The 27,985-nt window shown below is 44.7% G+C and overlaps 1 protein-coding gene across 1 annotated transcript in view; it reads right to left on the bottom strand.

Moving 5' to 3' along the window:
- FAM178B (family with sequence similarity 178 member B) overlaps positions 1–16,245 on the bottom strand; it is an 84,410-nt gene extending 68,165 nt beyond the window's left edge. Inside the window, exons 1-6 of the mRNA XM_069493857.1 lie at positions 16,222–16,245; positions 14,990–15,077; positions 14,384–14,778; positions 13,294–13,355; positions 10,137–10,244; positions 4,584–4,736 (exon numbers count right to left, since the gene is read on the bottom strand). Of these exons, the coding sequence (XP_069349958.1) occupies positions 4,584–4,736; positions 10,137–10,244; positions 13,294–13,355; positions 14,384–14,778; positions 14,990–15,077; positions 16,222–16,245 (830 nt within the window). The remainder of the gene's footprint in view (positions 1–4,583; positions 4,737–10,136; positions 10,245–13,293; positions 13,356–14,383; positions 14,779–14,989; positions 15,078–16,221) is intronic.
- Between the last annotated feature and the right edge of the window lie 11,740 nt (positions 16,246–27,985).

The following is a 27,985-nucleotide window of genomic DNA, read 5'->3' as shown; positions in this document are numbered from 1 at the left end:
TGATTATACAAGCCCCTGTCGGCTCAGATCAACACATTACTAACTGGTGCTCTGAAGGGGGAGACCCGGCAGGTTGCAACGTCTCCCTTCTGCTATGCTGGCCTTGCTGTGCAGTTTCTGCCAGAGAAATGAATGATCGGTCGGCCTTCAAGTTCATTGCTGCTGAGTTGGGTTTCTTCTCTAAGACCAGGAGTGAGAGAGAGCCAGAAAGGACATAGTCCTGCTCTGCCCTGGACTGAATGGCTTTCAAGGAATTTTGTGTTTAGGGCTAGATGAGATGTCAGGATTCCCTCTGCAGGCTGGGTGCACACTTGGCAGGAGGGAAGTGCTCCCCTTGGCTCAGCCATAAACCCTTCTATGCAGTTCATGATGGCACAAGGTGAACTCGAGCTCGGCCTCAGGGCAGGGAATGGGACTTGTGTGCATACACTATCCTAACTCTGGGGCAGGAAGGAGGGAACCTGCCCAGGCACCCAGTTAGGGAAGCCTGGAAGAAAAGGAAACAAGGGTCGGGGAAGGTAGAGGGGGGCGCGTGCAGTGAAAGCTAAATATCCTTGGGTGACAGGATCAGCTGTTGTTAGGGTCACATCCCCACATCAAGAACGCTGACGCTGGGTCCACGTGAATGCCTTTGCCCGTGGCCAAGCCAATGCTGAGATCGGAAGTTATCCTGAGAACGTCAGAGGACCCTGGAGGGAGAAGGGGAGGGACAGAGCCTCCCTGGGCAGCAGGTGCCACTCAGGCCCGGCTGAGCATGAAGACCCCAGCTGTCAGGCCCGCGGATCCCAGTGAAGGGAGGTTCCGACCGAGGCCCTCAGCCGTGAGTGGGAATGAGAGAGGCACAAGGCGCAGCCACAGTCAGAACACTGCTAATCCCCAGCAATGACAGCGGGCAGGTGTCTGCTTCCACTCTCACTGCCCATTGAAACAGAAGGAAGGAAGGGGAGGAAATGGCCAAAAAGGGGAAACACACAAAACAAGTAACAACAAACAGGGGGCCAGCGCCGTTCAGCATGTTGGGCTTCTGGAGCAGAGCTCTGACCTTCTCCTTGGAATTTCCATCAAGGAAAGATTCTCCAGCCTCTACCTCCTCATCTATTTAACGGGCAGCAGTCCCAGAGGGCAAAATCTTCAAATGCCTGGGAATCCCAAGTGATGGCGGAAGGATAAACACCAAGTGTAGTTATTTATACAGTATCCGTTTCTGGGCCTTTGCCAAGTTACTCAAATGAAAGGCTAAATAAAATCCCTAAATACAACAGAAACACACAATGGTCAAAGCTTTCACCTGTGCCCCTCTTCTCTTTCTTTCTTTCCTCTGTTTAAAGATAAGCAGGCACCAGTGCAGGCAGGTCCCCGCAGCAGCCCCGTGGCCGCCCCGTGGCCCTGCTGCTTGCTCCTTACTTTCAGGGCCAGATGCAGCCAGTTGGACGGCTCCGCCCTGTCCACACTCTGTAACTGCTGGATTTATTTCACCTGAGTTTCAACCCTGGCATCTTCCTCTAGGAAGAGGAGGAGCTTGCAGCAAAACAAGAGCTGGGGCTGCTGGGCCTCAGGGAGATGCGAAGCTCAGTCTCACCCACCTCCTGCACCGCCCCGCCTACTGGCGTGTCCATGGGGAACGCCAGGGCACTGGGCTTCCGGAGAGCCCACTGGTCCTCACACCACAGTGGCAGATGCACCCAGAGGACAAACGTGGACCCTGACACCCTTGCAAACACCACGGGCAGGCCTGTGAGTAATTCAGCAGGGCAAGGCCACCTCCACCCCTCTGACGGAGCCTGCTTCCGCCCCTCAGTTGTACGTGGCTTCTGTCATGATGCTTTTCCACTCAAGAGGATCAGATTTCCTTTTGAAATGCTGTCGAGGGAGGAGGAAAAAGTTCAGCTCCTGATAATGGCTGGTACCAGCTTCTGTCACAAAGGCATGTGACTTTGGTCCCAGGGACTGATCCCAGGTCAGACTGAGAGGGTCGTCCGGGCCATCTGCGATTGCTCGGCAGGGGGGCCTCACACATAAACCTGCGAGGTCCCACAGGGAGGCTGCGGGGCTCAGACACCAGGTCTGTCTGCCTTTACTTGCCCTGTGATCTGAAACAAACTGCTTGTTTAATTTGTGCTGACATTTCCCATTTTGTTCGGAGGAAAGAAAGATATTTTTTCCCCTCCACAGAAGGGTAGAAGAAGTGAATCCATTTCAAGAGGTGATTTTTTAAAAATGCCATTCACTTTTCCCGCCTCTGATAAAAGTGATGTATGTTCATTGTAGAGAATTTGGAACATACAGAGCAGTAAAATGAGGAAAATAAAAAATTACCTGTCAGCTCACAGTGTTCACTTTCTGTATGGCAAGAAATTGGACTGACTGCTTAAGAGATCCAATGACCTTGTTGTCCTCCTCACAGCCATGCTTCTGGCTGAATATGGTGGCTCATTATTGAAAGACTAGTATTTCTCACTCTTGTGTCTCTGGACTTGAAGTCCTTGGCACAAACAGGAAATGAAAGATGACCCCGGGCTAAAGGGTGACCTCCAGGAAGTGGCCCTTACCACTGCCCAGCAGGAGACCCAGACCCAGTTACAGAGTCACACAGCAGGCAGTCCTCCAGAAAGCCACACTCAGATTCCCAAAGTCACAGATCTGAGGTGCCGGCAACACCATCTCCACTGTCCTTCATTAGCATATCTGAGGGAGGAGGGCCTGGATCCCGCACTCCAGGGAAGCTGGGCAGCCACCTGGCCCCATTTGGCAGGGCTGCTCTGATCCCAGGTCACCACTCCACGGGCCATCTCATCTGTCACACACTTCCTGCCCGCCATCCCGTCTGGGACAGAAAACCTGCTCTTGGCACAAACCCTGAGGCCAAAGCAGCCGAGGAAGACGCCTTCCTGTGTGTCCACTGCAGTCCTTGCTCAGCCTCTTCTTTGTCCCTCTCTTTTATCCAGCTCCACTTTCTTCTTTTTCCTTTGTTCTCTCTTTTTATATTTTCATCTCTTTATTGGATATCGTGTCAATATGACGGTGTGAACCTTTACTAATGTTTTTACACTTAGGATAATCTCACACTGCAGCTAGAAATATATTCTAGACCTCCAGGCAAATATTTATGTACAAGAATATCCTCCACCACATTGTTTATAATAGAGGAAATCTGGAAATAATGTATACGTACCAAAAAATGAGGAAAATGGTTAAATATGTTAGGGCATCAATGTAATGTTACATTATTTCATCAACATTATATCGCCTAATTACAATGTTTGGACCTTGTTCAGATTCTGACTTGAGCAACCTATAAAAAACATTCATAAAACAATTGAAATAACACTAACATATTAACGCTATCAAGAAATAACTATTTCTTTAAGTATAATAATGGTGTTGAAGTTACATCTAAAAATAGAGTCTTGTGTATTAATATTAGAGACACAACCTGAAATATTTACCGATTAAATTATGCACGAGATTTGCTTAAAAGTAGTCCTGTGGGGATGGTGTTATTGGGCAGGGGTTGAGAGGAAACAAGATTGGCTTTGAGTTGGTCCTTGCTGAAGCCAAGGGATGGCTGTACGGAGGTATATTATACGGGTCTCTGTACATTTATAGGCACTTGCAACTTCCTGTGATAAGAACTTTTAAAGGAAGCATATCAAAATGTTAAGGGTAATCTTCATATTATAAAATAAGATGGATTTAATTAGATTAATTTAACTTAATGAAATAAACATAAGAAAGCCCTGAGTAGCTGGAAAAGAGAGCAAGAGTCCTGTATTCAAGTCCTAAGGTGTCTGAAAAAAACTACAGAAGCAGCCCAACCTCTAAGCTCCTTACTGGGTGGGCCAGGGTGCCCCCCCATTGCCCCTGGCCTCCAACCCAGCAGGGTGCCAGCCTGGGTGAGCTCCCAGCAGATGGCCATTGCACTAAATCCTGTGGGCTTTTTCTTTCTCCTATTCTTGGATATATTAGCTCACAATTGCAAGTGTTGGATATGATTGTGGTAAATCTTTTAAAAATCCTCCTAAAAAGCAACATAGTCAGTGGTTATACGATAATGATCATGAATTTACCCCCCAAAAGAAGAGGAACAAAGCAGCTGTCCTAGTGTTATAGAGTGTACTTGGGGCTGGGGACAAAGCTTTCAGTGTCAGTACCATATACTGACTGGAGAAGTGTAGTGTCCCTATAAAGTAGATGGAAGAGACCACCAAATGCACTGGATGGCCCAGAAGGTGGCCTCAGGGCTGACAGAGACATAACCCCAAAGGCATGTATGATGAGTCTGACTCAAACTATTCTGTGCAACTGGGGTGTGTGGGAAGAGAAAGCAACATGAACATGTAAATGCACAAACAGATATTTGCTATAATGCAGATTTTTAAAAAAGTATGTGCATAAAAATTAGTAAATACTATAAATAGGTATGTGTGAGTATGTCACCTATATCCCTAAAAGCTGACATACCCAAATAGGCCAAAATACCACTTTGGATCTCCTCCTTTGAGGTGGCTCTATCCCTGGGCTCCAGGAGGGAGGGGACCTGTCCAGGCTGCACAGCCCCTTCCCCCTCCCTCACACACACTTACCTGAGGAACAGCCCTTCCAGGTGGTTTCGTGGTTTTATGTGTGAAGAGTCCAGGATGCAAGGCAGGGGATGACTCCTGGGCAGAAACACAGTCTCGCCTGGATGTACTGGTGGGATGACCTGCTGTGGCAAGGAGTACTTCTCCAGCAGCATCCTGGCAAAGCAAGGCACAGAAGAGCCGGGGTTAGCAGGTGCACCTGGGTCTGCAGCATGGTGGGAGGCCCAGGGAAGGCCAGGTGCTCTTTGCCCTGCAGTACCCCCCACAGGTCAGGGGGACAGCGCCACCTGTTGATGCAGGAAGAGCCCATCAGGTGCAGACTAAGGAGCCCTTCCCTTTCCACTCTGCCAAGACACTCCTCCCTCTCACTACTCCAGGAGCCAAAAGAGCTGGTCACAGTCACAGCCCCAGCCCCACCCATTGGCTCTCTCAGGTCAAACTTTCACTGTGTGTTTACGATGCCAGGTGCTGAAGGATGAGTCAGGTGTGGGCAGCCAGGAAAAGTGTAAACAAATCACTGCAACACCCTTGGCGAGTAGAACAACTGACAGAGCAAACTACTGGGTGGCTCTGCAAGAGGGAGAGGAGAGAGGTGCGGCTAGGGTCAGGGAGGGTGCTGCAGTGCAGATCCTGGCCCTGCCCCATCCAGAGAGTCTGATTTAGCAGGTCGGAGCTGGGCCCATGGACAGGGAAGGAACAAAGGAGAAGAGATACATTTCAACTATACTAGGGAGACGCAAAAACTGTCCAGACTTAAGGACCCACTGACATGAGGAAAGAACGAGCTAAATCTGTACACGATGAAGGACTGGTGTGGGTACCTGACCAGTATGCTGGTGGGTGAAAATAGTAAGCTGCAGAAGGGGTGTCTGTGTGTGCGTATGTGTCTATACACATATGCACACACAGACATACTTAGACATGCACACAGCACCCCACATATGTGGGCTACACCCAGCTACTATCTAGGGTCATCCCTAGGGAACAGAATCAGGAGACGGGAGAGAGAGAGGAGACATTTCTTGTTTACTTCATATAATGTCTTCTGCTTGACTTTGTAGCAATATAACACACACTTAAGCTGCGGACACTGCTTCCCCTCCTCTCACCAGAAGATGGCCCATACCCAGGTTTCCAGGCAGGCCCACTGTCTGAGACAGCAAGCACAGGGCAGGCCCCCTTAGGATCTGGACACAAGCAGCTGGTGCTGGAGGTGGTGTGGCCTACTCTGTGGCGTGCCGGCTGGCTCCCACAAAATCTGTCTCACTTTCTAGTCAAGTGACCCAAAGTAAGGCCCCAACCCACATGGCAGGGCCATCCTGAGATTGAAATGGCCCCCAAAAATGGAAATGATGTTGGAAAACCGAGAGGATTCTGATCTGCAGCTTTTGAAAGCAGTCTCAGCAAACTTCAACACAAATGGTAAAATAATTTTCTGTTTTGTTCATGTTTTTGCCATTAGAGTTTTGTTTCTATTGCTTCCCATGTATTGCTTTTACAGTTAGGAAAAAATGTACAAATTATTAAAAGTCTCTAAGAACTAGGCTAATCTGTAATGGGGTCCTAGCTCTGTCCCCAAAACTATCATTCAAAGGGACTTTTGTGATATTAACTATAATGTATGTGCATTATTAAGAGTTCTGAGACGATGCATACATCTAATTGAGGATTTCCTGTACAGCTGAGGATAAAGGATGATGTTGTGGTTTAAGTGTCCGCCTCTCCCCCAGCCTCAGCACACACACACACACACACACACACACACACACACGAGGTCTTTCAACTTTAAGAAACGGAGTATTTAGGATGTCATCCACCCAAGAATCAAGCCCCCAGTCTTAGAGCATGCGCAGGTGGTCTGCTCAGGATGATGAGGGGTCCTTTCTGTACAGGCAGTTGTGGCAATCATAGGATGCCTTGTCTGGCAGATGGTGGCTAGCCCCCACCCTCAGCCTCACCCCTTCCTGACCCACAGCCCCTTCCCTGGCCCTCACCACTTCCTCTGGCCCCATTCAGGGATGGAAGAGGCTGCTGGCTTTGTATATCAGTGAGTGATTTCTTTAAAGCAGAAAGTTGAATAGTCCCATCAAAATGATCTCACATCAAAACAACCACCTCAAAGTGGCTGTTGTCAAAAAGGCTTTGTCAAAGCACCACTGGGAAATTCACATGCCTGGAAAATTAGCAGTGATTTCAAAGCCAGGAATACCTTCTGCCTTAAGCTGGTCATGCTGATGGCTCCCTTTCAAAACATCCAAGCCATGACTTCTGGAATCCTGGATACACTCGGTAGGAAGGTAAAGAACTAGGAGAATCGTTCTTACTACAGCAATTTTAAAAAGGGTTTAAAAGGTTTAATTTCAAGGCTATCTATCTAGTGAGCAGAAAACCTGGAAACCAAACCCACAAGTCTCAGCTCAGAGAGAAAATTGTTTCCACCTCATATAATACCCGCCACGGCACTCTTGTCAAAGGAGGCCTTTGGCCCCAAACACAATGATTAAATTCAGTCTTCATGCTCCACCATATCTATCCAGATGCTTCCTGAGACATCAGAAAGGACCCGCACCTGCCCTTTTGGGATTCAACGTCTGTGCAGTGTGCACGGAGCTCTCTTTGCCTATGTGGGATGCTGTTCAAATCTGAACACACTCCCAGATTTTCATGGTGAAAACTGGTACGAGCCAGGAGGCAGGGGTCCTCCTGATCTAGACCAAGCAAACAACAGCCTGCAGCCCAGCGCTGCCCACAGCCCGTTTCCATAAACAAGGTCTTACTCAACACAGCCACGCTCATTCATGTACCTATCGTGTGTGGAAGTGTTCATGCTACAAAGGCAGAGTGGAGTAGTTATGGTGGAGATCATGTGGCCCTCAGAGCCCCAAATATTTACTATCTATTTACCAACTATTCAGAAAAAGTTTGTTGCTCCCTGACCTAGTCAAGAGATGATTATCAGAAAAATTTGAGGACAAGGCAAGTAGCAGCCTAGGCATGGCTGGTAATCGCCTTTGGGTGACCATACAGTGTAAATCACTTGAGGATGTGAGAGGCAGGGACCCTGGAGTAAGTCTGTATGTTATCACTCAATGGTCCCACAGGGAATGGATGTGGAATGCTAACTTAAAGTATGTACCCAAACTTCACCCATCACTGCTTGGACCAGTGCCAAATAATACAACTCAGGATCGCAGAAGCAGCAAGGCCTGGACAGCAGGCCAGCAGGGTGTGCCGACCGGCCTGCCCCGGCCACACAGCTGAGGCCACCCCGTCTCCCGCAGCCCACCCCATCCCACCCGATCCCCTCTTGGGCACACGGTTCCTAAAGTTCCCCCTCTGGCCCTCTCCACATGAATTCCCTTCTCCCCTGGGTCATTCCCATTAGCCTACATTCTGTTACTTCCTCCATGAAAGAAAGAGAAACAGAGACAGACAGACAGACAGAAAGAAACCAACCAACCTGTCCTGATCCCACTGCCCTCTTCAGTTACTGCTCATTTTTCTCTTTTATGCTCTCCTCCTGTTCTCCCATGAACCTCCCACTCCAGTCAGGCCCATCCCCACCAGCCCACCAGTGCTGCTCTTGTCTAGGTCACTGTGACCTCTACATTGCCAAATGTAATGGTCATTTCTCAGTCATCCCCACGCTGTAGCTACCAGCAGCCCAGCATTTAGGCACCTGGTTTCCCTCCAACCTGCTCAGCATCCTTTGCTGCCTCCCCCTCTGGCCCCCAAATGCCATTGGCCCTGTGCCCTAGGGGCCTTGCTCTGCTCCCTCTTCTCACCTCCCAGGTGATCTCATCTGGTTTCATGGCTTTAAGTGTTATCAGTACATGGGGACTCCCAAGCTTGCCTCTCTGGATGCACATCCAAACCACCTACCAGATCTTGCCCCTGGATGTCCCAAATGAACTCTTGATCCTATGCCCACCCCTCACCACAGCCTGTGGTCACTTGGTCTCCCCCACTTTAATTAAAGATAATTCCAGCCTTTCAGTTGCACAGGCCCAATTCCTGGGGTCTCCTTTCATTCCTCTTTCTCCCACACCTTCCATCCAGTTTGTCAGCAAATCCTGTCACTTCTACCCTGAACACATCTCCAGAACTGGCCCACCCCTCACTGCTCACCTCACCCAGGCACCACCACTGCTCCTGGGTTATGACCTCATCTGGCCCTGGTCCCCCTCCGGCCCTCGCCACCATACTTCGATGGTCTTTTCTCAACACCGCAGCCAAAGGGGCCCATGCAAATGTTTTGACAATGTTTGAGATTGATGGTGGCCGGCTCAGAGGCAAAGCTCCGAGATCCAGCACCTGCCCTTAGCCTCCTTGCCCTCCTATCCCCTCACACATCCCCTCCTCACTGCTCCCCAACATACCAGGTGCACTCCCATGGCAGGGATGCCCAGAGCTGGCTCTCACCTCCTTCAGGCTTGGCTTAAAAGTCACTTGTTCATGGAGGCATTCCTTGACCCCTCGTCCAAAATCTCACCCCCCACCCACTGCCGCTTTATGCTTTCTCATGAGCAGTTGTCGCGGAGTTTCATTTATCTTGTTTATTATTTGTCTCCCCAGCCTGAAAGCAAGCAACATGAAGGCAGAGATCTGTCTGGTTTTGTTCCTGCTATATCCTCAGAGGCTGTAACAGAGCCTGGCAACAGACAAATGTATAGATGGTGTTACAGACTGTTTATGTCCCCCCGCCCCCAAATTCATATGTTGAATCTTCATGGTGTTAGGAGGTGGGGCTTTGGGGAGGTCATGAAGGCGGAGCCCTCATGAATGGCATTATTGTCCTTATAAAAGAGGCCACAGAGCCTCTCTACTGCTTTCTACCACGTGAAGACATAACAAGAAGGTGGCAGTTTACAACCCGGAAGAGGGCCCTCGCCAGAACCCAACCATGCTGGCACCTGGTTGTGGACTTCTAGCCTCCGGAACTGTAAGGAACAGATCTTAGTTATGAGCCACCCAGGCTATGGCACTTTGTTCTAGCAGCCCAAACAGACTAAGACAGATGGAAACCAACGTACGCTGAGGATGGATTCAACTGTGGCCCCTGGGCGTCTCAGACTCTGTGGCGCAGATGAATCCAGCCCTCCCTCCAGCCAAATGCCCAATTAAATCAGGGCAGCAGAGCCCCCACCCCGATGATAGCACAGACAGAGCCATTTTCTTTTCCTCAGACAAGGGAAGATGAAAAATGTCCTGTGGCTGTAATCTCCCCTTGAAAGGCATTTTTTCATTTGGATTGTGGTTTTGTGCAACTATTTTCCCAAGAGAGCTGGTTCTATTACATAAATTTGGGCAGATAATGGGGGCAGAGCAGGCTGTGTTTTATGATCCCTGTGTCCTCAAAGGCTTAGACTAGACCTTGATGCACAGCAGGTGATCGGATATTTCTCAAATCAATGAATGAATGCAGCTTTAAAAGAAGGAGGCAGCTTTAGAAGCTTTAGAACTCATAAATGGTATACAAATTGCCGGTCTAACTCCGTCCAAAACCACAGTGGATGGACACTTAAGTCCTTTCCCTTCAGGGCCCCGGCCTCTCACCTATGCTCAGGTGTGAGAGACACTTCATCTTCATCAAAATGCAGGGAGTTGAGATTCAGACAGTCGCGCAGAAGCAGCTTCTCTCGCTCCAACTCCAGGGCCTGTTGCCTGCAGGGGGATTAGAGCCAAAGCCAGAGGTCAGTGCTGTTCCTGGTTGTCCAGCCCCAGTGCCAGGCTGCAGGGACCCCCACCTAGAGCCAATGAACCAGAGGGCTGCACTGGCCTGGTCTACCTTCAGAAAGGCTCTCAAATTTAGATTTTTAGAAGAGGAGGGAGGGGTTGCATTGCATAGATTGTGCTGTTTTCAAATGACCGGAGAGGAACAGACAGCTCCTGAAGGAAGATGTTTCTCACTAAACAATTTCAAATGTGTCTTTATTTCTGTATTTTGTTCTGGCCTTCATTTACCTGTCTTTCTTTTTTTTTTTTTTAGAGATAGGGTCTCACCATGTTGCCCAGGCTGGTCTCAAACTCCTGGGCCCAAGTGATCCTTCTGCCTCAGTTTCCTGAGTAGCTGGGACTAGAGGTGTGCACCACTGCACCCAGCTTCATTCGCTTTAATACACCAAGGCCTGGGCCTGGCCCTTCTGCTCCTCCCAGGGCCCAGGCACACGACTGGGAGAGGGCTGTGCCCCCATGCCTCGTATCCCTGAAACATGGCTCAACTCGGTGGCCACACACGGCAGCCCTCCAGCTCCTGTCATTCCCTCTCTCTCCCTCTGTTCCACGGCAGCCTGAAGCCTTCTGTGCCCACAGGTCCTCAGGTCTCAAATCTTTCCTTTCCAGCCCAGGCCCATCCTGAGCTCAGATCTTCTAAGCCAGCCAGTAACTGGATGATTTCCAGCTGAATGTGACCAGGCCCTTCCAGCGGCAGGTGTCCACTACCCTGGCCATCAAGTGCCACACTGGCCTCCTCCCAGGGACCTCCCAGGGTAAGCCCCTCCCCCCCATATCCCTCATCATTGGCCCTCTTTGGCCCTTCCCATCTATTCTCCAAAGGCAGAAGGTGAGATCTTTCTTACACACTAGGAAAGCATATCTGCCTGCTTAAAGTTCTTCCATCACCCAGCCTGTGTCCACAGGGCCCTCGTGATGTAGCCCCAAGCACACCTTGGCTGCATCTCTTGCCACACCCCTCCCACCCCTCAGCATTGAGGATACAGGTCCTCACCAGCATGGTCTGTCCTACCCACCTTTTCATGAGAGGACACCTCCCTCACAAACCTAAAACTTTATATCCTGCAAGGTTCAAGGACAAAGACACCTCTGGGGAGCATTTTCTGACCTCCAGGTTCAGTGTCACTCTTCTGGGCCCCTCCACAGGCATTGTACAGCATGGGGAATTCTGTGATCATTATGTTCAATTTCCAGGTGAACAGGGACTGCACCAATGGCTATTATCCATTGCCTGGCATGGGGCAGCACATAGTGTGCTACGGAGTGAATGTTTGTGTCCCCCAAAATTCATATGTTGAAGTGCTAACCCCCCAGTGTAGCTGGATTTGGAGTAAGGAAGCGATTGAGGTTAAATGAGGTCATAGAGTGGGGCCCTGACCAGACAGGATTAGTGTCCTCATTAGAAGAGACTCCAGAAAGCTCACACTCTCTCTCTCTGCCATGTGAGGACACAGCAAGAAGCCAGAAAAAGAGCCTTCAAGGGAAACCAATCAGCCAGAACCTTGATCTCCAGAACTGGATCAGAACTTCCAGCCTCGAGAACTGTGAGAAATAATAATCTGTTGTTTAAGCCCTGTTCTGCAGTATTCTGTTACAGCAGCCCAAGCTACGAGCAAGACCCTCCAACGCCAGGCACACTGATGACCAGGCATGAGGAGTCCCCACCATTGCTCACTTTCCTGACAACATTTTTGAGCATCTATTAAATTTACAGCACAGTGGGCACTGTGGAAATATGTAGACAAGGTCCCTTCCTCCACTTACAGTCTAATTGGGAGAAAATACACTCAGGTGAAGGAGTTAAAGGATGAATGTGTCAGGATAGTAAGAGCCCAGAGAAGCTGTATGGAGGAGGGAGATGAGATGACCGTGGGGTGGGCCACAGGGCCAGGAATGAACAAAGGCAGAGAAAACAAAAATTCATCCCACGTGTTTCACTCCCTCCTCCTGCAGAAAAGAACATGGGGCTGGGAACTCTGGGAAAAGCAGAGACGCGAGAGGTATCCGCCCTCCCAGCGGGAGAGGAGAGGCAGGACCCAAAGTGCTGAACAGTGGCATCAACCCACCTACATATGACTTCTGCAAATGTAATGTACATGCACTGAGAAAAACAACACAATGCAGAGAAGACACAAGAATTAGGTAGCATGAGCAATCTGCCCACATGCCATCAAAGGGCATGCCCCAGTGGAGACGACCTGAGCACATGAGCAGGCCGTTCCCGGCCAGCCTCGGTCCTCTCAAGCCTGGGCTTCTCACAGTGTGAGGAGCCACTGTGTGCTGCAGGGGTCTAGTATTTTCACCCAAAATAGCCCCTCAATGCAAGCCGAAGACATCAGCAGGCACTTGACAGAACAAAGAACCACGGGCTGTGGTCTGTAACACCACCTGCACCTCCCTGGGATTTCCAATTCTGATCAGACTCAATTTTTGCCTTTGGTGCTGCCTTTAGAAACTGCTTAGGGTAGGGAGTGGAAAAGCTAGTTAGAAGTTAGTTCAGCAACTAACTTTTACATGAGACATGGCTCCACTGTAATACCAGGGAGAAGGCAGGTGTGAAATAGATAAAGTCTATGGGAAAACGGGCAAAGCGTGCCCAAGCGCTAGGACAGGGCAGCAGGAAGTGTGGGAAACTCCTGTCAGGCCGTGCGCCTCAGCAGCAAAGCTGCCTGCTTTTCCACTTGCCTCTAACAGAACACGTGAGTGGGAGTCATGACATCCCCCACTGGCATGAGTTGGGTGGAATGGCAGTAAGGTGGAGAGAGGACCTGGGACGAGGGCTTTGGGGGTCTGGGAGCTCTCTGCCTTGGTGATGCTGCCCTCTGACCTAGCTACTGTACACGTGCTCGTTATCAATCAGAGCACACAGTGTCTAGCGGGGGCAGGCTGCTTTATTCTGACAGGAATTTGCTATGAGTCCTGGATTGCTGCCAACGCCTTAGACACGAACACCCCATAATGGGCTGTTTCTCATACTCACCTCTTCTCTTGCAGTAAGTAATCCAAACTGTTGACATAGCTTTCTGAGCCCCCAGAGGCGAACTGGAGAAACGAGACATGAGAATGAGGAAGAAAGAGAAAGGCAAAGATAGAGAGAAAAAAACAAACAAACAAAAAATCTAAATTAAGCCCTTGATTTATTTTGTTTACTTTTCTGATTAGGTAATGCATTTATATGACTAAACCCCTCACCCCAGCCACCTAGTTCCCCCCAACAGGTGCCCATGGGCGGGCATTCCTTGTGTGCTTTTGGAGAGATTTTATGGAGACAAGCAGTACTGTATCGTGGCTTCCCCCTCTAACACAAATGGTAGCAAACACCTCATTCTGTACTTTGCTCTTTTCAGTTAACAATGTCTTGAGGATCATTCCCCAACAATGCCAAAGGGATTCTCATATTTTCAATCTCTCTCTCTCTCTTTAAAAAACATTTTCAGGGTATTCTGATATATGACTAAAACATAATTTATTAATTCCTTAGTGGTAGACATTTAGGTTATTGATAATCTTGAGCTATTACCAATAATTGAAGCCCTATTCTTAGAATAAATTTCCTGGATCTATGGGTCCTTAAATGTTCCCACAGTCTACCTAGCAACAGCAGTCTATTCTCTATTGGAAGTTCATTACTGAAATCTCCACCTAGGAATCCTGATCCACTAGACCAGAGTCAGCACTAGTCTTTGTGCCCTGTCAAGCCCTGACCCCAGCACCAAGGCCCCCCCCTTGCTCCAGGGCCATAATCATCACCTTAGCCACAGAAGCCTTGATGGGCTTCATGCAGAAGTGGCACGGATTTGGTGCCACCTGCAAGTCATCCATTAGCAGCCCGAACTTGGGGGCCTATGCTCCCACACACGTAGGCCCAAGGGCTGCAGAAAGGTTGGACATGTGTGGCCAAGGAGGGATAGCCAAGGGGAGGTGGCTAAGGAAGGGCAGCTGCGGCGTGGCTGAGGAAGGGTGGCCAAAAGTTGTGGCCTGAGGGGACTGTGAAAGGGTGGCTGAAGAGGGAGAGCCAAGCAGGGGAGGCAAAGAGGTGGACACTGGCTTACCGAGGCATGGACATCCACCTCTGGGGCCACAGCCTGCTGGCACAGACCTGCCAAGTTGCAGGACAGCTGCTCCAGTGAGTCCGGGGGTTCCTGCTCCAACTCCTTGGGCGGCTGACAGGCCAGTCTCCTCGGGCCCTGGGGGCCCGCCGCCACCCACCTCTGGGCTGGGGCCTCCTGGCCAGTCTGCAGTACCCTTGGATTTAGGAACTCTATAGGTGGTGGGCTCCAGTCGGTGGGGAACATGTCCCCAGGCACCTGCATCTTGGGCTTCTTTGGCTCACTGGGTGTCAGAGCCGAGGAGGGACTGTAGGGCCGCCGGACAGGGCAGAGGAGCCCCCGATTCACGGGATGGTCGAAGAAACTGTGGCTCAGGTTGGGCAAGAGGATGGGCACAGTGGCAGCTGCCTGGACCCCTGCAGATGATACAGAGAACTGTGGTGCCCCCGCCCACCACTGTCCCAGACATCAAGCCATGCTGGGTGATGAGAGGGGCAACTGGGTGAGGGGGCAACATGGGACTCGTGTGGGCAGTGTACAAGGGAAATCCCTCAACTGTGGGTTTTCTATTCCCTCTTGGCCCCAAACCTCATGTGGGCTCTACCTGTGCAGGTGAGGGATGCCTACCTTCTCCCGGAGGGAAGGGCAGCAGAGTCTTCTGGGGCCTGGCCATCTTCAAACCATGCGATGTTCTGTCCTGGAAAGAACTGCCTGACTGTCAGGTGAGGTGAACCTCCAGAAGAAAGCTAAAGGCTCTGAACCCCTAAGTATCCCAGAGATGAGGGCCTGGGCCCGACAGTGTCCAGGAGGGATTCTTCCTCCAGGTCCACCTCGAGGACCAAGCATTATGGTACCACCAAGGTCAAGCTGCAGAGGTGAAGGGGACACAATCTGACTTCTCATTTCAAGGACGTGACCAGCAACTGTAAGGACATCAACATTTTTTTAAAATGCATACAAAGTTAAAACCAGTACAGCTTAGCAGAAAAGCTGTATTCTACGATGTCCCTCATGTCTTGCTTGCTTGGTGTCACCATGTAAGAAAGGCTGTTTGCTCACAGGGGTGGGGCAGGGATGTCTAATCCCCAAGTGCCAACACAGATCTGGCACATGATAGGGATCTGTGCATTCCTGTTGAATGAGCGAGTGATTTAAAAAGAGACCCTAGGGCTGGCCCAACAAGCCTCCTCCAGCATGAGGAGCAGCCCATCTCCAGCCAAGAGGGGCCATGGCACATACACAGACGTCTCCCATTGGATCAGGCTCAGGCTCAGATAAACTGCAATGCAGATGAAAGGCTAAAGAGTCTAAGGATCAAAGGAAACGGAAGTTTACGAAAAACTAAGACTAACTCAACAAGGGTTCAAACTCAACAACAGTGAAAGAAATTAAATTAATATGACTATGACATATTATTCAATAATAAATAATCAAAAATTAAAAATCTATAACAATGAATGTTGACACAGCTGTGAGGAAATGCATTGCTATTAGCACTGAAAATAGTTTACTCTTTTTAGATGGCAATCTATCAATACAAAAATAACTGCCAAAATGTCCATATCTGGGAGCGACATCAGTGAAAATAGAGGAGTGGGGAGTGCCAAAAATCTGCCCCTCCACAAACACAACAAGTAAGCTGGGAAAAACTGTCAGAACCAATACTTAGGGAACTCTGAGTTCTAATAAAAAACTAATGAAAACCACAAAGCCTGAAAAGGAAGAAGATAGCGAAGGAGGTACATGAGGGAAAATAAAGACTTTGAAAAGCTCTCATGTAAACCAGAGAATCTAGAAGGCCACACGCGTGCCCAAGGCTAGAAGCATGCTGAGGAAAGACCTGAGACCTCAGCTTTCACCTCTGGCTCATCTTTTGGCTCCATATCACCAAAAACTGAAAGTTAAGGTAGAGTTGCAGAAGGCCTGGCTAAGCATTGGAGGAGTGCCCCAACACAGTCAATCTGCAAGGACCAGGGGAATTTTCTGTTTTTCTTTTTGGCTCTATATGTTTAATATCTATCAAATCATCAGTTGACCACTAAAGCTAAAAGAACAGAGATCAGTAACCATACTCAATAAAATAATATAGTCTTTACAAAAACAGTTTAGAAAAGTCACTTAAACAAGCACAACCCATAACAAGTAGGGGCAGTAGAAGAATCTGATTTCCTGAGTTACTGTGTTATAATAGTCAAAATGTCCAGTTTTCAACAAAAAAATTACAAGGCATGCAAAGAAACAAGAGAATATGGAAAAAAAGGAAATAAACAGAAACTGTTCCTGAGGAAGCTCAGACATTGAACTCACTAGACAAAACTTTAAATCAACTGTCTTAAATATGCTCAGAGTTAAAGTAAAGCATGGGTGCAGTGGATCATGCCTGTAATTCTAGCATTTTGGGAGGCAGAGGTGGGACAGTGCTTGAGGTCAAGAGTTTGAGACCAGCCTGAGCAAGAGCGAGACCCCATCTCCACAAAAAAATAGAAAAATTAGCCAGGCATGGTGGCATCTGTAGTCCCACCAGCTACTCAGGAGGCTGAGGCAGGAGGATCACTTGAGCTCAGGAGTTTGAGGTTGCAGTGAGCTATGATGACACCACTGTACTCTAGCCTGGGTGACAGAGTGAGACCCTGTCTCAAACAAACAAACAATAAAACCTCAACAATATAAAGGAAACCATGGACAAAGAACTGACAGAAACCAGGAGACTAGAATGATGTCTCACCAAGTAGAGAATACCAATAAAAAGGTAAAAATTATAAAAAGGAACCAAATGGAAATTCTGGACTTGAACAAAACTGAACTGAAAAACTCACTAAAGGGTCTCATCATCTGATTTGTGTAGGCAGAAGAAAGAATCCATGAACTTTTAGACAGGTCAATTGAGATTATCCAGTCTGAGGAACAAAACCCAAAAAGAATGTTGAAAATGAACAGAGCCTCAAAGACCAGTGGGACACCGTGAAGCATATCAATATGTACATAGTGGGAGTCCCACAAGGAGAGAAGAGAGAGACAAAAAAGCAGAAAAAAATTTGAAGAAATAATGGCTTAAATCTTCCTATATTTGATAAAAACATGAATTTACACCTTCAAGAAGCTCACTCACCTACAAATAGGTCAAACTTAAAGAAATACACAACTAAATACATCACAAACATACTGTTAAAAGCCAAAGACAGAGAGAATCTTAACAGCAGGAAGAGAAAAGTGACTTATCAGATACAAGGAATTCTCAACAAGATTAAGAGCCAGTTTCTCATCAGAAACCATGGAGGGCAGAAGGCAGTGGGATGAAATATTCAAAGTACTGAAAGAAAAAGACTGCTACCAAGAATACTATATCCAACAACAGGAGAAGAAATTAAGACATTCTTGATAAACAAAAACTGAGAAAAACTATTGATAACAAATCTGTCTTACCAGAAATAGCCTTCAGGCTGAAATCAAAGGATATTAGAGAGTAACTTGAATGCACATGAAAATATAAACAGTACCAATAAAGATATTATAATTACAGAGATAAACATAGTACAGTATAAATGTATTTTTCTTTGTAACTATTTATTCTCCTGATTTAAACCAATAACTAAAAATCTGTTTTGATGGATAAACAACCATATAAAGCCATATAAAGATATAATTTATATGAGAATAACAGCACAGAAGGGGGGAGAGAACAGAGCTATATAGGTGCGAAAGTTCCGCATACTATTGAAATTAAGTTGGTATTAATCCAAACTAGATTGTAAACTACTATTTATAGGAAAATAAGAAGTATTATTGTATTTTGGTTTGTAACTCCTCTTTTTTTCCCCTACATAATTTAAAAGACAAATGCATAAAACAATAATTATACATCTATGTTAATAGACATGTAAAGCATAAAGATGCAATTTGTGACAATAAAAACATAAAGGGGAGGGAATTGTAAAAAAAAGCTGCGGTTTTGTATACCATTGAAACTAAACTGGTATGAATTCGAACAGTTTGTTATAAATTTAAGATATGAAATATAATCTGCAGGGTAACCACTAAGAAAATGACTTAAAAATATACAGAAAAGGATATGAAGAGGCATTCAAAACAGTACACTATAAGAAAATCAATTAAACACTAAAGAAGGAAATAATGGAGGAACAAAAAAGGTATAAGACATACAGAAAACAAAGAGCAAATTGGCAGAAGTCTTTATCAGCAACTAGTTTAAATGTAAAGAGATTAAATTTTTCAATCAAAAGGCAGAGATTGGCAAAATGGCTTTAAGAAAACATGATCCTAGGCCAGGCAGGGTGGCTCATGCCTGTAATCTTAGCACTCTGGGAGGCCGAGGCGGGTGTATTGTTTGAGCTCAGGAGTTCGAGACCAGCCTGAGCAAGAGCGAGACTCCATCTCTACTAAAAATAGAAATAAATTATATGGACAGCTAAAAATATATACAGAAAAAATTAGCCAGGCATGGTGGCGCATGCCTGTAGTCCCAGCTACTTGGGAGGCTGAGGCAGGAGGATTGCTTGAGCCCAGGAGTCTGAGGTTGCTGTGAGCTAGGCTGATGCCATGGCAAGGGCAACAGAGTAAGACTCTGTCTCAAAAAAAAAAAAAAAAGAAAACATGATCCAATTATATGACGTCTATAAGAGACTCGGTTTGGATCCAAAGATACAAACAGGTTGAAAATGTAAAGATGAAAAGCAAAATTGGACAAATGGGATCATACCAATCTAAAAAGCTTCTGCACGGCAAAGGAAACAATCAAGTGAAGAGACAATCCACAGAATGGGAAAAAATATTTGCAAATTACTTATCTGACAAGGAATTAATAATTAGAATATATAAGAAGCTCCAATAACTCAATAGGAAAAAGTCAAATAATCTGATTTTAAAATGGGCAAAGGATCTGAATAGACATTTCTCAAAAGAAGACATACAGATGGCCAACAGGTGTATGAAAAAATGTTCAATATCATTAGTCATTAGAGAAATGTAAATCAAAACTACAATGAGGTGTCATCTCACCCCAGTTAAAATGGCTTTTATCAAAAAGACAGGGAATAATAAATAAGGATGTAGACAAAAGGGAATCCTCGTATGCTGTTGGTGGGAATGTAAATTAGTGCAACCACTATGGAGAACAGTATGGAGGTTCCTCAAAAAACTAGATTTATTCATTTTCAAATTCAAGAAAAAAAGAGAAAAAGGCTTGTAAATAGAATTACCATATGACCCAGCAATCCCACTGCTGAGTATATATCCAAATGAGGGGAATTCAGTATATCAAAAAGGTATCTGCACTCCCATGTTTATTGCAGTGCTATTCACAATATCCAAGATTTGGAATCAACCTAAGTGTGCATCAACAGATGAATGGACAAAGAAACTGTGGTACATATACACCACGGAATATTATATATTCACAAAAAGAATGAAATGTTGCCATTTGCAACAATATGGCTAGAACTGGAGAACATTATGTTAAGTGAAATAAGCCAAGCACAGAAAGACAAATTCACATATTCTCACTCATATGTGGGAGCTAAATATTAAAAACAATTGATCTCATAGAGACAGAGATGGTTAGAATGATGGTTACCAGAGTCTTAGAAGTGTAGCGGGGGTGGGGACGGATAAAATGGGGATGGTTAATGGGTGCAAAAATATAGTGAGACAGAATGAGCAATATTTGATAGCACAACAAAGAGACCATATTCTACAGGTGCACTGCAGAATAACTAAAAGAATGGAATAGGAATGTTCCTAACACAAAGAAATGATAAATGCCTGAAGTGATGGAATCCCAATTACCCTGATTTGATTAACTCACATTGTATGCTTGTATCAAGACATTACATGTACCCTATAAACACATACAATTATTATGTACCCATAATAATTAAAAGTAAAAAAAAAATTTAAATACTAGGATGGAAAAAGACATCCCATGCAAATAGTAACCAAAAGAGAACTGGGGTAGTTACACTAGTATCAGACAAAACAGACTTTAAGTCAAAAATTCCAAGAGACAAAAAAAGACATATGTTGATGTAAGGATCAATCATCAAGAAGCTATAACAGAGATGTTGGTCAAAGGACACAAATTTCAGTTAGATAGGAGGAATGAGTTCAAGAGCTCTATTGTATAACATGGTACAATTAAAAACAACATGTAGTATTCTTGAAAGTTGCTAGGAGAGTAGATTTTAAGTGTGCTCACCAGAAAAAAAAGGTATGTGAAGTAATATATGTTAATTATCTTAATATAGCCATTTCACAATGTATACTTAGTTCTTTTTATTAAAAATTTTAAATTGATACATAATAGATGTATATATTTTGGGGGGTACATGTGATAATTTAATACATTCATGTAATTTGTAAAGATCAAATTGGTATAATTGAGATATCTAACACCTTAAATATTTGTCTTTTCTTTATGCTAGAAACATTCAAATTATTTTCTTCTAGTTATTTTGAAATATACAATAGATTACTGTAAACTATAGTTACCCTACTGATCTATCAAATACTAGGTCTTATTTCATCTATCAAACTGTATGTTTGTACCCATTAATCAACCTCTCTTCATTCCCTCTCCTCCTAACCCTCATATACTTATTTCAAAACAACATGTTGTCATGATAAATAGACAGTAATCCTCCCCCAACCTTGGTTTTGCTGTCTGCAATTTTGGTTACCTGCAGTCAATCGTGGTCCAAAAATACTACATGGAAAATTTCAGAAATAAACAATTCGTAAGTTTTAAATTGCATACTATTCTGAGTAGCATGATGAAATCTCACGCCATCCTGCTCCATCCTGCCCAGGACATGAATCATCCCTTTGTCCAGCATATCCACACTCTATATGCTACCCGCCCATTAGTCACTTATTAGCTGTCTCATTTATCAGATTAACTGTCATGGTATAAGAGTATTTGTGTTCAAGTAACGCTTATTTCACTTAATAGTGGCCCAAGAGTGGAATAGTAGTAATGATGGCAAATTGGATATGTCAAAGAGAAACCACAGAGTGCTTCCTTTAAATAAAAAGATGAAAGTTTTCAACTTATTAAGGAAAAAATTGTATGCTGAAGTTGCTAAAATGTATAGTAAGGAATCTTCTGTTAAATTGTGAAGAAGAAAAAAGAAATTCATGCTAGTTTTGCTGTTGCATCTCAAATAGCACCAGTTAAAGCCACAGTGTGTAATAACTTTTATTACAGTACACTGCTATAATTCTTCTATTTTATTATTAGTGTTAACCTCTTACTGTGCCTAATTTATAGATTAAACTTTATCATAGGTATGTAGGTATAGGAAAAAACATAGTATATATAGGGTTCAGTACTATCAGAGGTTTTGGACGTATGCTGGGGGTTTTGGAATGTATCCCTCACAGATAAGGAGGGGCTACTATATACAATTTTTATTTGTCAACTAAAATAATTAATTTTAAAAGAAGTTATAAGAATTATAAATACATTTGCACCTAAAAACAGAGCCCAACATATATGAAGCAAACTGACAGAGCTGAAGGGAGAAATAGAGTAATAAAATAATAGTTGAGGCTTTAATACCCTACTTCAATAATGCAACAACTAAACAGAATGACAAAAGAAAATAGAGGACAACACTATAAACCACTGGACCTGATGGACGGACATATACAGAACACTTCATGCTATAACAGTAGAATACACATTCTTCTTAAGTACACATAGAACATTCTTCAGGACAGATCAGCTGCTAGGCCACCAAACAAGTCTTAAAAAACTTAAAAAGATTAAAATCATAGAAAGTATCTTCTGATCACAATGAAAAATCCAAGAGAGCTGAAAACAAATGCCCACACAAAATCTTGTATGCAAATATCTACAGCAGCATTATTCATAAAAGTCAAAAAGTAGAAACAGCCCAGATGTCCATCAATTGCAGAGTGTATAAACAAAATATAGTATATCCATATAATGGAATATTATTCAGACATAGAAAGGAATGAAGTACTGAAATATGCCACAACATGGGTGAACCTTAAAAACATTATGCTAAGTGAAAGAAACCAGTCACAAAAGACCACATATTGTATGGTTCTATTTACATAAAATGTCCAGAATATGCAAATCCATAGAGACAGAAAACAGATTAGTAGTTGCCTGGGGCTGGGAGAGAGGAGGGAAGTTGGGGAGTGACAGCTAAGGGATGTGAGTAACCCTTTTTGAGGGTGATGAAAATGTCATAAAATTGTGGTAAAGGTAGTACAACTTTATGGACTGTACACTTTAAATGGGTAAATTGTATGGTATATGAATTATATCTCAATAAAACTGTTTTTTTTTTTACAGTAAGTATAGGGCCAGGTATGGTGGCTCATGCCTGTAATCCTAGCACTCTGGGAGGCTGAGGCGGGAGGATGGCTTGAGCTCAGGAGTTTGAGACCAGCCTGAGCAACAGCAAGAGCAAGACCTTATCTCTACCAAAAACAGAAAAAAATTAACTGGGCGTGGTAGCTCACACCTGTTGTCCCAGCTACTCTGAGGCTGAGGCAGGAAGATTGCTTGAGCCCAGGAGTTTGAGGCTGCAGTGAGCTATGACAATGCCACTGCACTCTACCCAGGGACGGAGTGAGACCCTGTGTTGAAAAAACACAACAAAAGTAAGTATAAAGAAAGTAAAAATAAAGATCACTGCTGACGATGCAGTTGGACCTTCCAAAAGGACAAAAGACACAGCAACAAAACACTGGAAAACATGCTAAAAGTGGCTCACGTTCAGCTGCTGATCAAGGAGCAACAACGAAAAGAACAGCAAAGTATAAAAAGTAAAGCTCAAATCTTCTAGAAAAACTTGATGTGAATAATTATGCCTTTTGAGAATTTATGGTGGGGGTGGGAATTGAAACTGCTCTTTAAAAATTTTTTTATTTGGGGATCTTAATGAGTTTGGAACATTTGCCAAAAATAAGAAAAATTTTACCAACTATATCAAGCAAACATTTCAGTGTTCAGAATCCACAGAGATGATAAAGATAAAATATAAAAAGAAGCAGAAACTGCTGATGCACCCATGAGGCCAATGCCATGCAGCAAAAGCTGCATGCAATGGGGAGGGGGGACTGGGAGGAAAGGATATTTTCTCCTTTTTAGATCAGTTTCTTTTCTGAGCACAAGTGCTTTCTGTGTCATCCTAACAATGTAGAGCCCACTAAGTTTAGGAAACATAATACCAGTCTTTGTTCCACTCCAGAGTCGACGGTTTTTGCTGTTCCAGTTTTGGCTGCTTCTCAAGATCATGAAGCCCAGCATGTTCTGTTTTCTGTAAGTTCAGCAGTTTACGCTCCAGGGGGAGCACAGAAGGGGGAGCACTTTAAAGTCTATCATAGGAGAAAATGTGTCATTGTTGACTGAAAAAAATGATGTAATTTCTCAGCCCCTCCTCTTCATCCTCCCGTGAATCTATACCACACTGATGAGTGAGTTGTCTTCTTGTATCACTACAGTACACAGAAGTCTTGTCTCTGTACCCCAGAGCCCAGCCCAGGGCCTGGCTCAGAATGGTTTCTCAGAAAATCAGGTGCTACTTTATATTAACATGTACTATACCAAACATTTACACTAGGTGCAAATCAAGTTAATCAACTTGAAATTAAAGTATAATATACATACACAAATGTGTACCAGATAAGAATACACCTCAATGAATTTTTACAAAGTGAACTCACCTAGGTAACCATTACCCAAAACAAAATAGCACATCACATAATCAGTCCTCAATGTGCTTCCTCCCAATTGGTACTTCCACCTCCTGTCCCAAAGGTAGGACCTTAACCCCATAGATTCACTTTGCTGGTTTTTAAAATGTTGTGTAAATGGAATCATGCAGTATGGATTCTTTTGTCAGGTTTCTTTTGTTCAGTGTTACCTTTGTAAGTGTTCATTTTCCCTATGGTTAGTGCTTTCCGTATCCTGTTTAAGAAGCCTTCCCTTATTCCAAAACCATAAACATATTCTCATGTCATCCTTGAGAATTTTATTATTTTATATCACATTTGGATCTATAATCCACACAAGATACATTTTTACTTTATTTTTTATTGATATATAACTTAGATAAAGTACACAAATCTTTTTTTTTTTTTTTGAGACAGAGTCTCACTCTGTTGCCTGGGCTTCAGTGCTGTGGCGTCAGCCTAGCTCACAGCAACCCCAAACTCCTGGGCTCAAGCGATCCTTCTGCCTCAGTCTCCCAAGTAGCTGGGACTACAAGCATGCGCTACCATACCCGGCTAATATTTTTAGATGTCCAGCTAGTTTCTTTCTATTTTTAGTAGAGATGGGGGTCTTGCTCTTGCTCAGGCTGGTCTCAAACTCCTGAGCTCAAAGGATCCGCCCACCTTGGCCTCCCAGAGTGCTAGGATTACAGGCGTGAGCCACCGCACCCGGCTAGTACACAAATCTTAAATGTTCAGCTTGATGAATTTTTACATACATATGTGTATATTTAGTATAAAAATGTGTGTATATATACATATACATACATATAGTAACCATTACCCAGATCAAGATATTGAACATTTCTTATACCCTAGAAAGACTCTTCCAGTCAAAAACCCCCAAAAGGAGCACTACTCTGTCTCTATTACCATCAATTATTTTGCCTGTTCTTGAACTTCATTCATATACATAAAATCATACATTTTATACTCTCTGTGTCTGATTATATTCTGCTCAACATTATGCATGTGAGATTCATCCATGTTGTTGCATGTAGCAGTTCAGTAATTTTCATTACTATATGGTATTTTCTCATATGAATATACCACAACTTATCCATTCTCCTGTTGGACATTTGGGTTGTTTCTTGTTTCAGGGTATTATGAATAAATCTGCTATGAATATTCCTATACATGTCTTTAGGAGGACATAAGCACTAGTTTCTGTTGGATGTCTATCAGGATACACAAGGTTTTGGTGTTACCATACTACAAAAACAGCACAGATTTGTCAAGCTATCTCTGCCAAATACATGTAACTTATTGTATCCTTTCTTACATTTATAATTTTCATTGGAAAAAATTGTGAAAACCAGTTTTTTCTATTTTGTTATTTTGAAGTAATTTCAGACTCACTAAAAGTTACAAAAGTAATACGAAGAATTCTCATATGTCCTTCATCCACATTCCCCAAATGTTAACATTTTACTATGTTTGCTTTATCATTAATTCTCTCTAGAGTGTGTATGTGTGTAAATATATGACCTTGATGCTGCTGAGATCATACATTTTGTAGATTCTATTGTTAGGTCTGATGCAGCGTAAACAGGTGACAAGGAGGTGGCTAGGGGCAGAGAGTGGGAGCCAAACTGTAGCTAGGAACCAAATTGAGGCTAGGAACTGTTCCCTAGTGGGAACATATATGGTAAAAAGTTCCTAGTAACCTTTAACTGACTTAGAGCTCATTACCATCTAATTAGCATAACATGGGTGGAGCTTCATGGAAAATTCTAGAAAAGACCCATGTGCAGGAAGGGAAACCGTTACATAACCTACCCCATTATGTAAACTGTCATGTGATCTGTTATATAACACCAACCTTTCAATCACCCCAAAGGCAGGAAATGGCAACCAATCCTGCCAGGGGAAAGGCGGGACAGACTAGTGGGCTTATACAAGGCAACATGTGCTCAGCCTCTAGTGTCTTTCTCCACTCGTGGGGACTGACTCACTCCACTCTCTCTGGATCTTATTTTCCTTTCGTGTAGCTTCCTTTACTTTCATTCTTTATATTATGTGATAAATTGTTTATACTAAGTTGCTCTGTGTTTATGATCACTCTGTCATCAGGTTGACTCGGTACCAGTACTCATTCTTGACACTGGAAACCAGGGGACCAGGGAACAGCCACACAGACAAACCTAACACTATCAATTTGGGTTTGTGTTGTTTACTCATGATTAGATCAGGTCTCCAATTCTGAAACCTGCAATTACTGGACCGAGTCCACAGTTGACTGCCCTACTTCATCAGAGCTAAGATGCTGCTGATCTTAAGGGCATTGTGACTCTCTGTGCCACTAAGACAGACAAAAAGCTGTCAAGTGAATGATGACACAAAGAAAGACACCATCAACTGTGAGACTCACCCCAACTTCAGAGCTGTAAAAATGTGAACAAAAATGCATCCTAGAATCAATGAAAAATGATCATTTGGGGCCAGGCACAGTGGCTCATGCCTGTAATCCTAGCACTCTGGGAGGCCGAGGTGGGTGGATCGTTTGAGCTCAGGAGTTCGAGACCAGCCTGAGCAAGCATGAGACCCCCGTCTCTACTAAAAAAAAAAAAAAAAAAAAATTAAAAAAAATTAAAAAAAAAAAAAAAGGAAAAGATCATTTGGGTTAGTCTAACATGCTCTAAATGCTGTACACTAGGTGTCCTGGAAGAAAAATGGGAGGGGACAAAAGTGACACTGTCAAGGCCCCCCCTACAGTCAATGGGAGACAGACTTAACAACTAAACTTCACTTCTTATTTTGCCCTCTCCCTCCTGAGCCCCCAGTGCCCACCCAGCCAGGACCTGTTCCTCCTCCATTTCACTCATATTCTTTCCAGGCTAAGGACTGAAACCATCTTGGAGCTTGGTTCTTTAGCTTAGCCAGACTCACTCGACAATCCAGCCCAAGGACTGTGGCTCCATCTGCCTACCACATCCCTCTGCCTGGGTTAGTGCCTCTCCAAATCCTGCAAACCCAGGCCCACAGCCTTTAGCATTCAGCCTCCCTCCCCACCCTCTCCCACTCTCCATCACATGATTTCAACATATGTCATTTTACTTTTTTGTTCTTTTACTTTCCTGATTACAAGAAAAAAAATCTGTCTTAAAATGTAGCTAGGAGGTTAAATAATTACGGACTTGAAAATGCTTTGAGTCTTGATGTCAGAAGAGCCAAGATTAATTAAGAATATTACAACAGTCTCGTTTTTGTGAGATGGCTTACTCCTAACACCATGTTTCATATCTGTCCTTTTAAACCAATATTTAATAACCTAGGAATGCTAGTGAGAGCAGGCTCCGGTCAGCAAGGCCTAAGCTCACAATCTGAAACATGAAAGGAGATGAGTTTTATCCACAAAGAAAAGTAAAACGGTCTCTACTATCACAAACTCCACATCCATCAAACTGGGCAGGGACTAGGAACAGAAAGCCTTTCTGGAAAGAAAAACACCAGCTACCCTTTGTGCCCTGGGGAACACTGAAAACAAAACAAAACACTCCAAATCAACCAAAATATAAACCAGTTCCCAAATTAGTTTGAGGAAAGTACCACACCAGCAAAGCCAGCCACGCCTTGGTAGCTGGAGAGGAGGGCCCGCCCGTCTCGGTGTGGCCTGTCCCGGCGCCCGCATAGTGCCCGGCTCCGGGAGAAACACAAACACAAGCGTCAGACAAGGATCCACGAAAGGTGAAAGAGGAGCCTGGCAGCTGTGCTGGCGCTGCCGAGGCCGGGCTCGGACAGATAGGGGTCCCACTTGGGTCCTTTACCACCTGCCCCCCCGCCCCCCCCCAGGCCCCTGAGGGTCCTCGGTCTCGGTTTACTCACCTGTAAAATGGAGTTGGTGATCCTACCACTTGAGCT

This window comes from Eulemur rufifrons, chromosome 19, assembly GCF_041146395.1.
Source record: "Eulemur rufifrons isolate Redbay chromosome 19, OSU_ERuf_1, whole genome shotgun sequence".
Lineage (NCBI taxonomy): Eukaryota > Metazoa > Chordata > Mammalia > Primates > Lemuridae > Eulemur > Eulemur rufifrons.
This window is presented reverse-complemented; position numbering and strand designations above follow the sequence as displayed.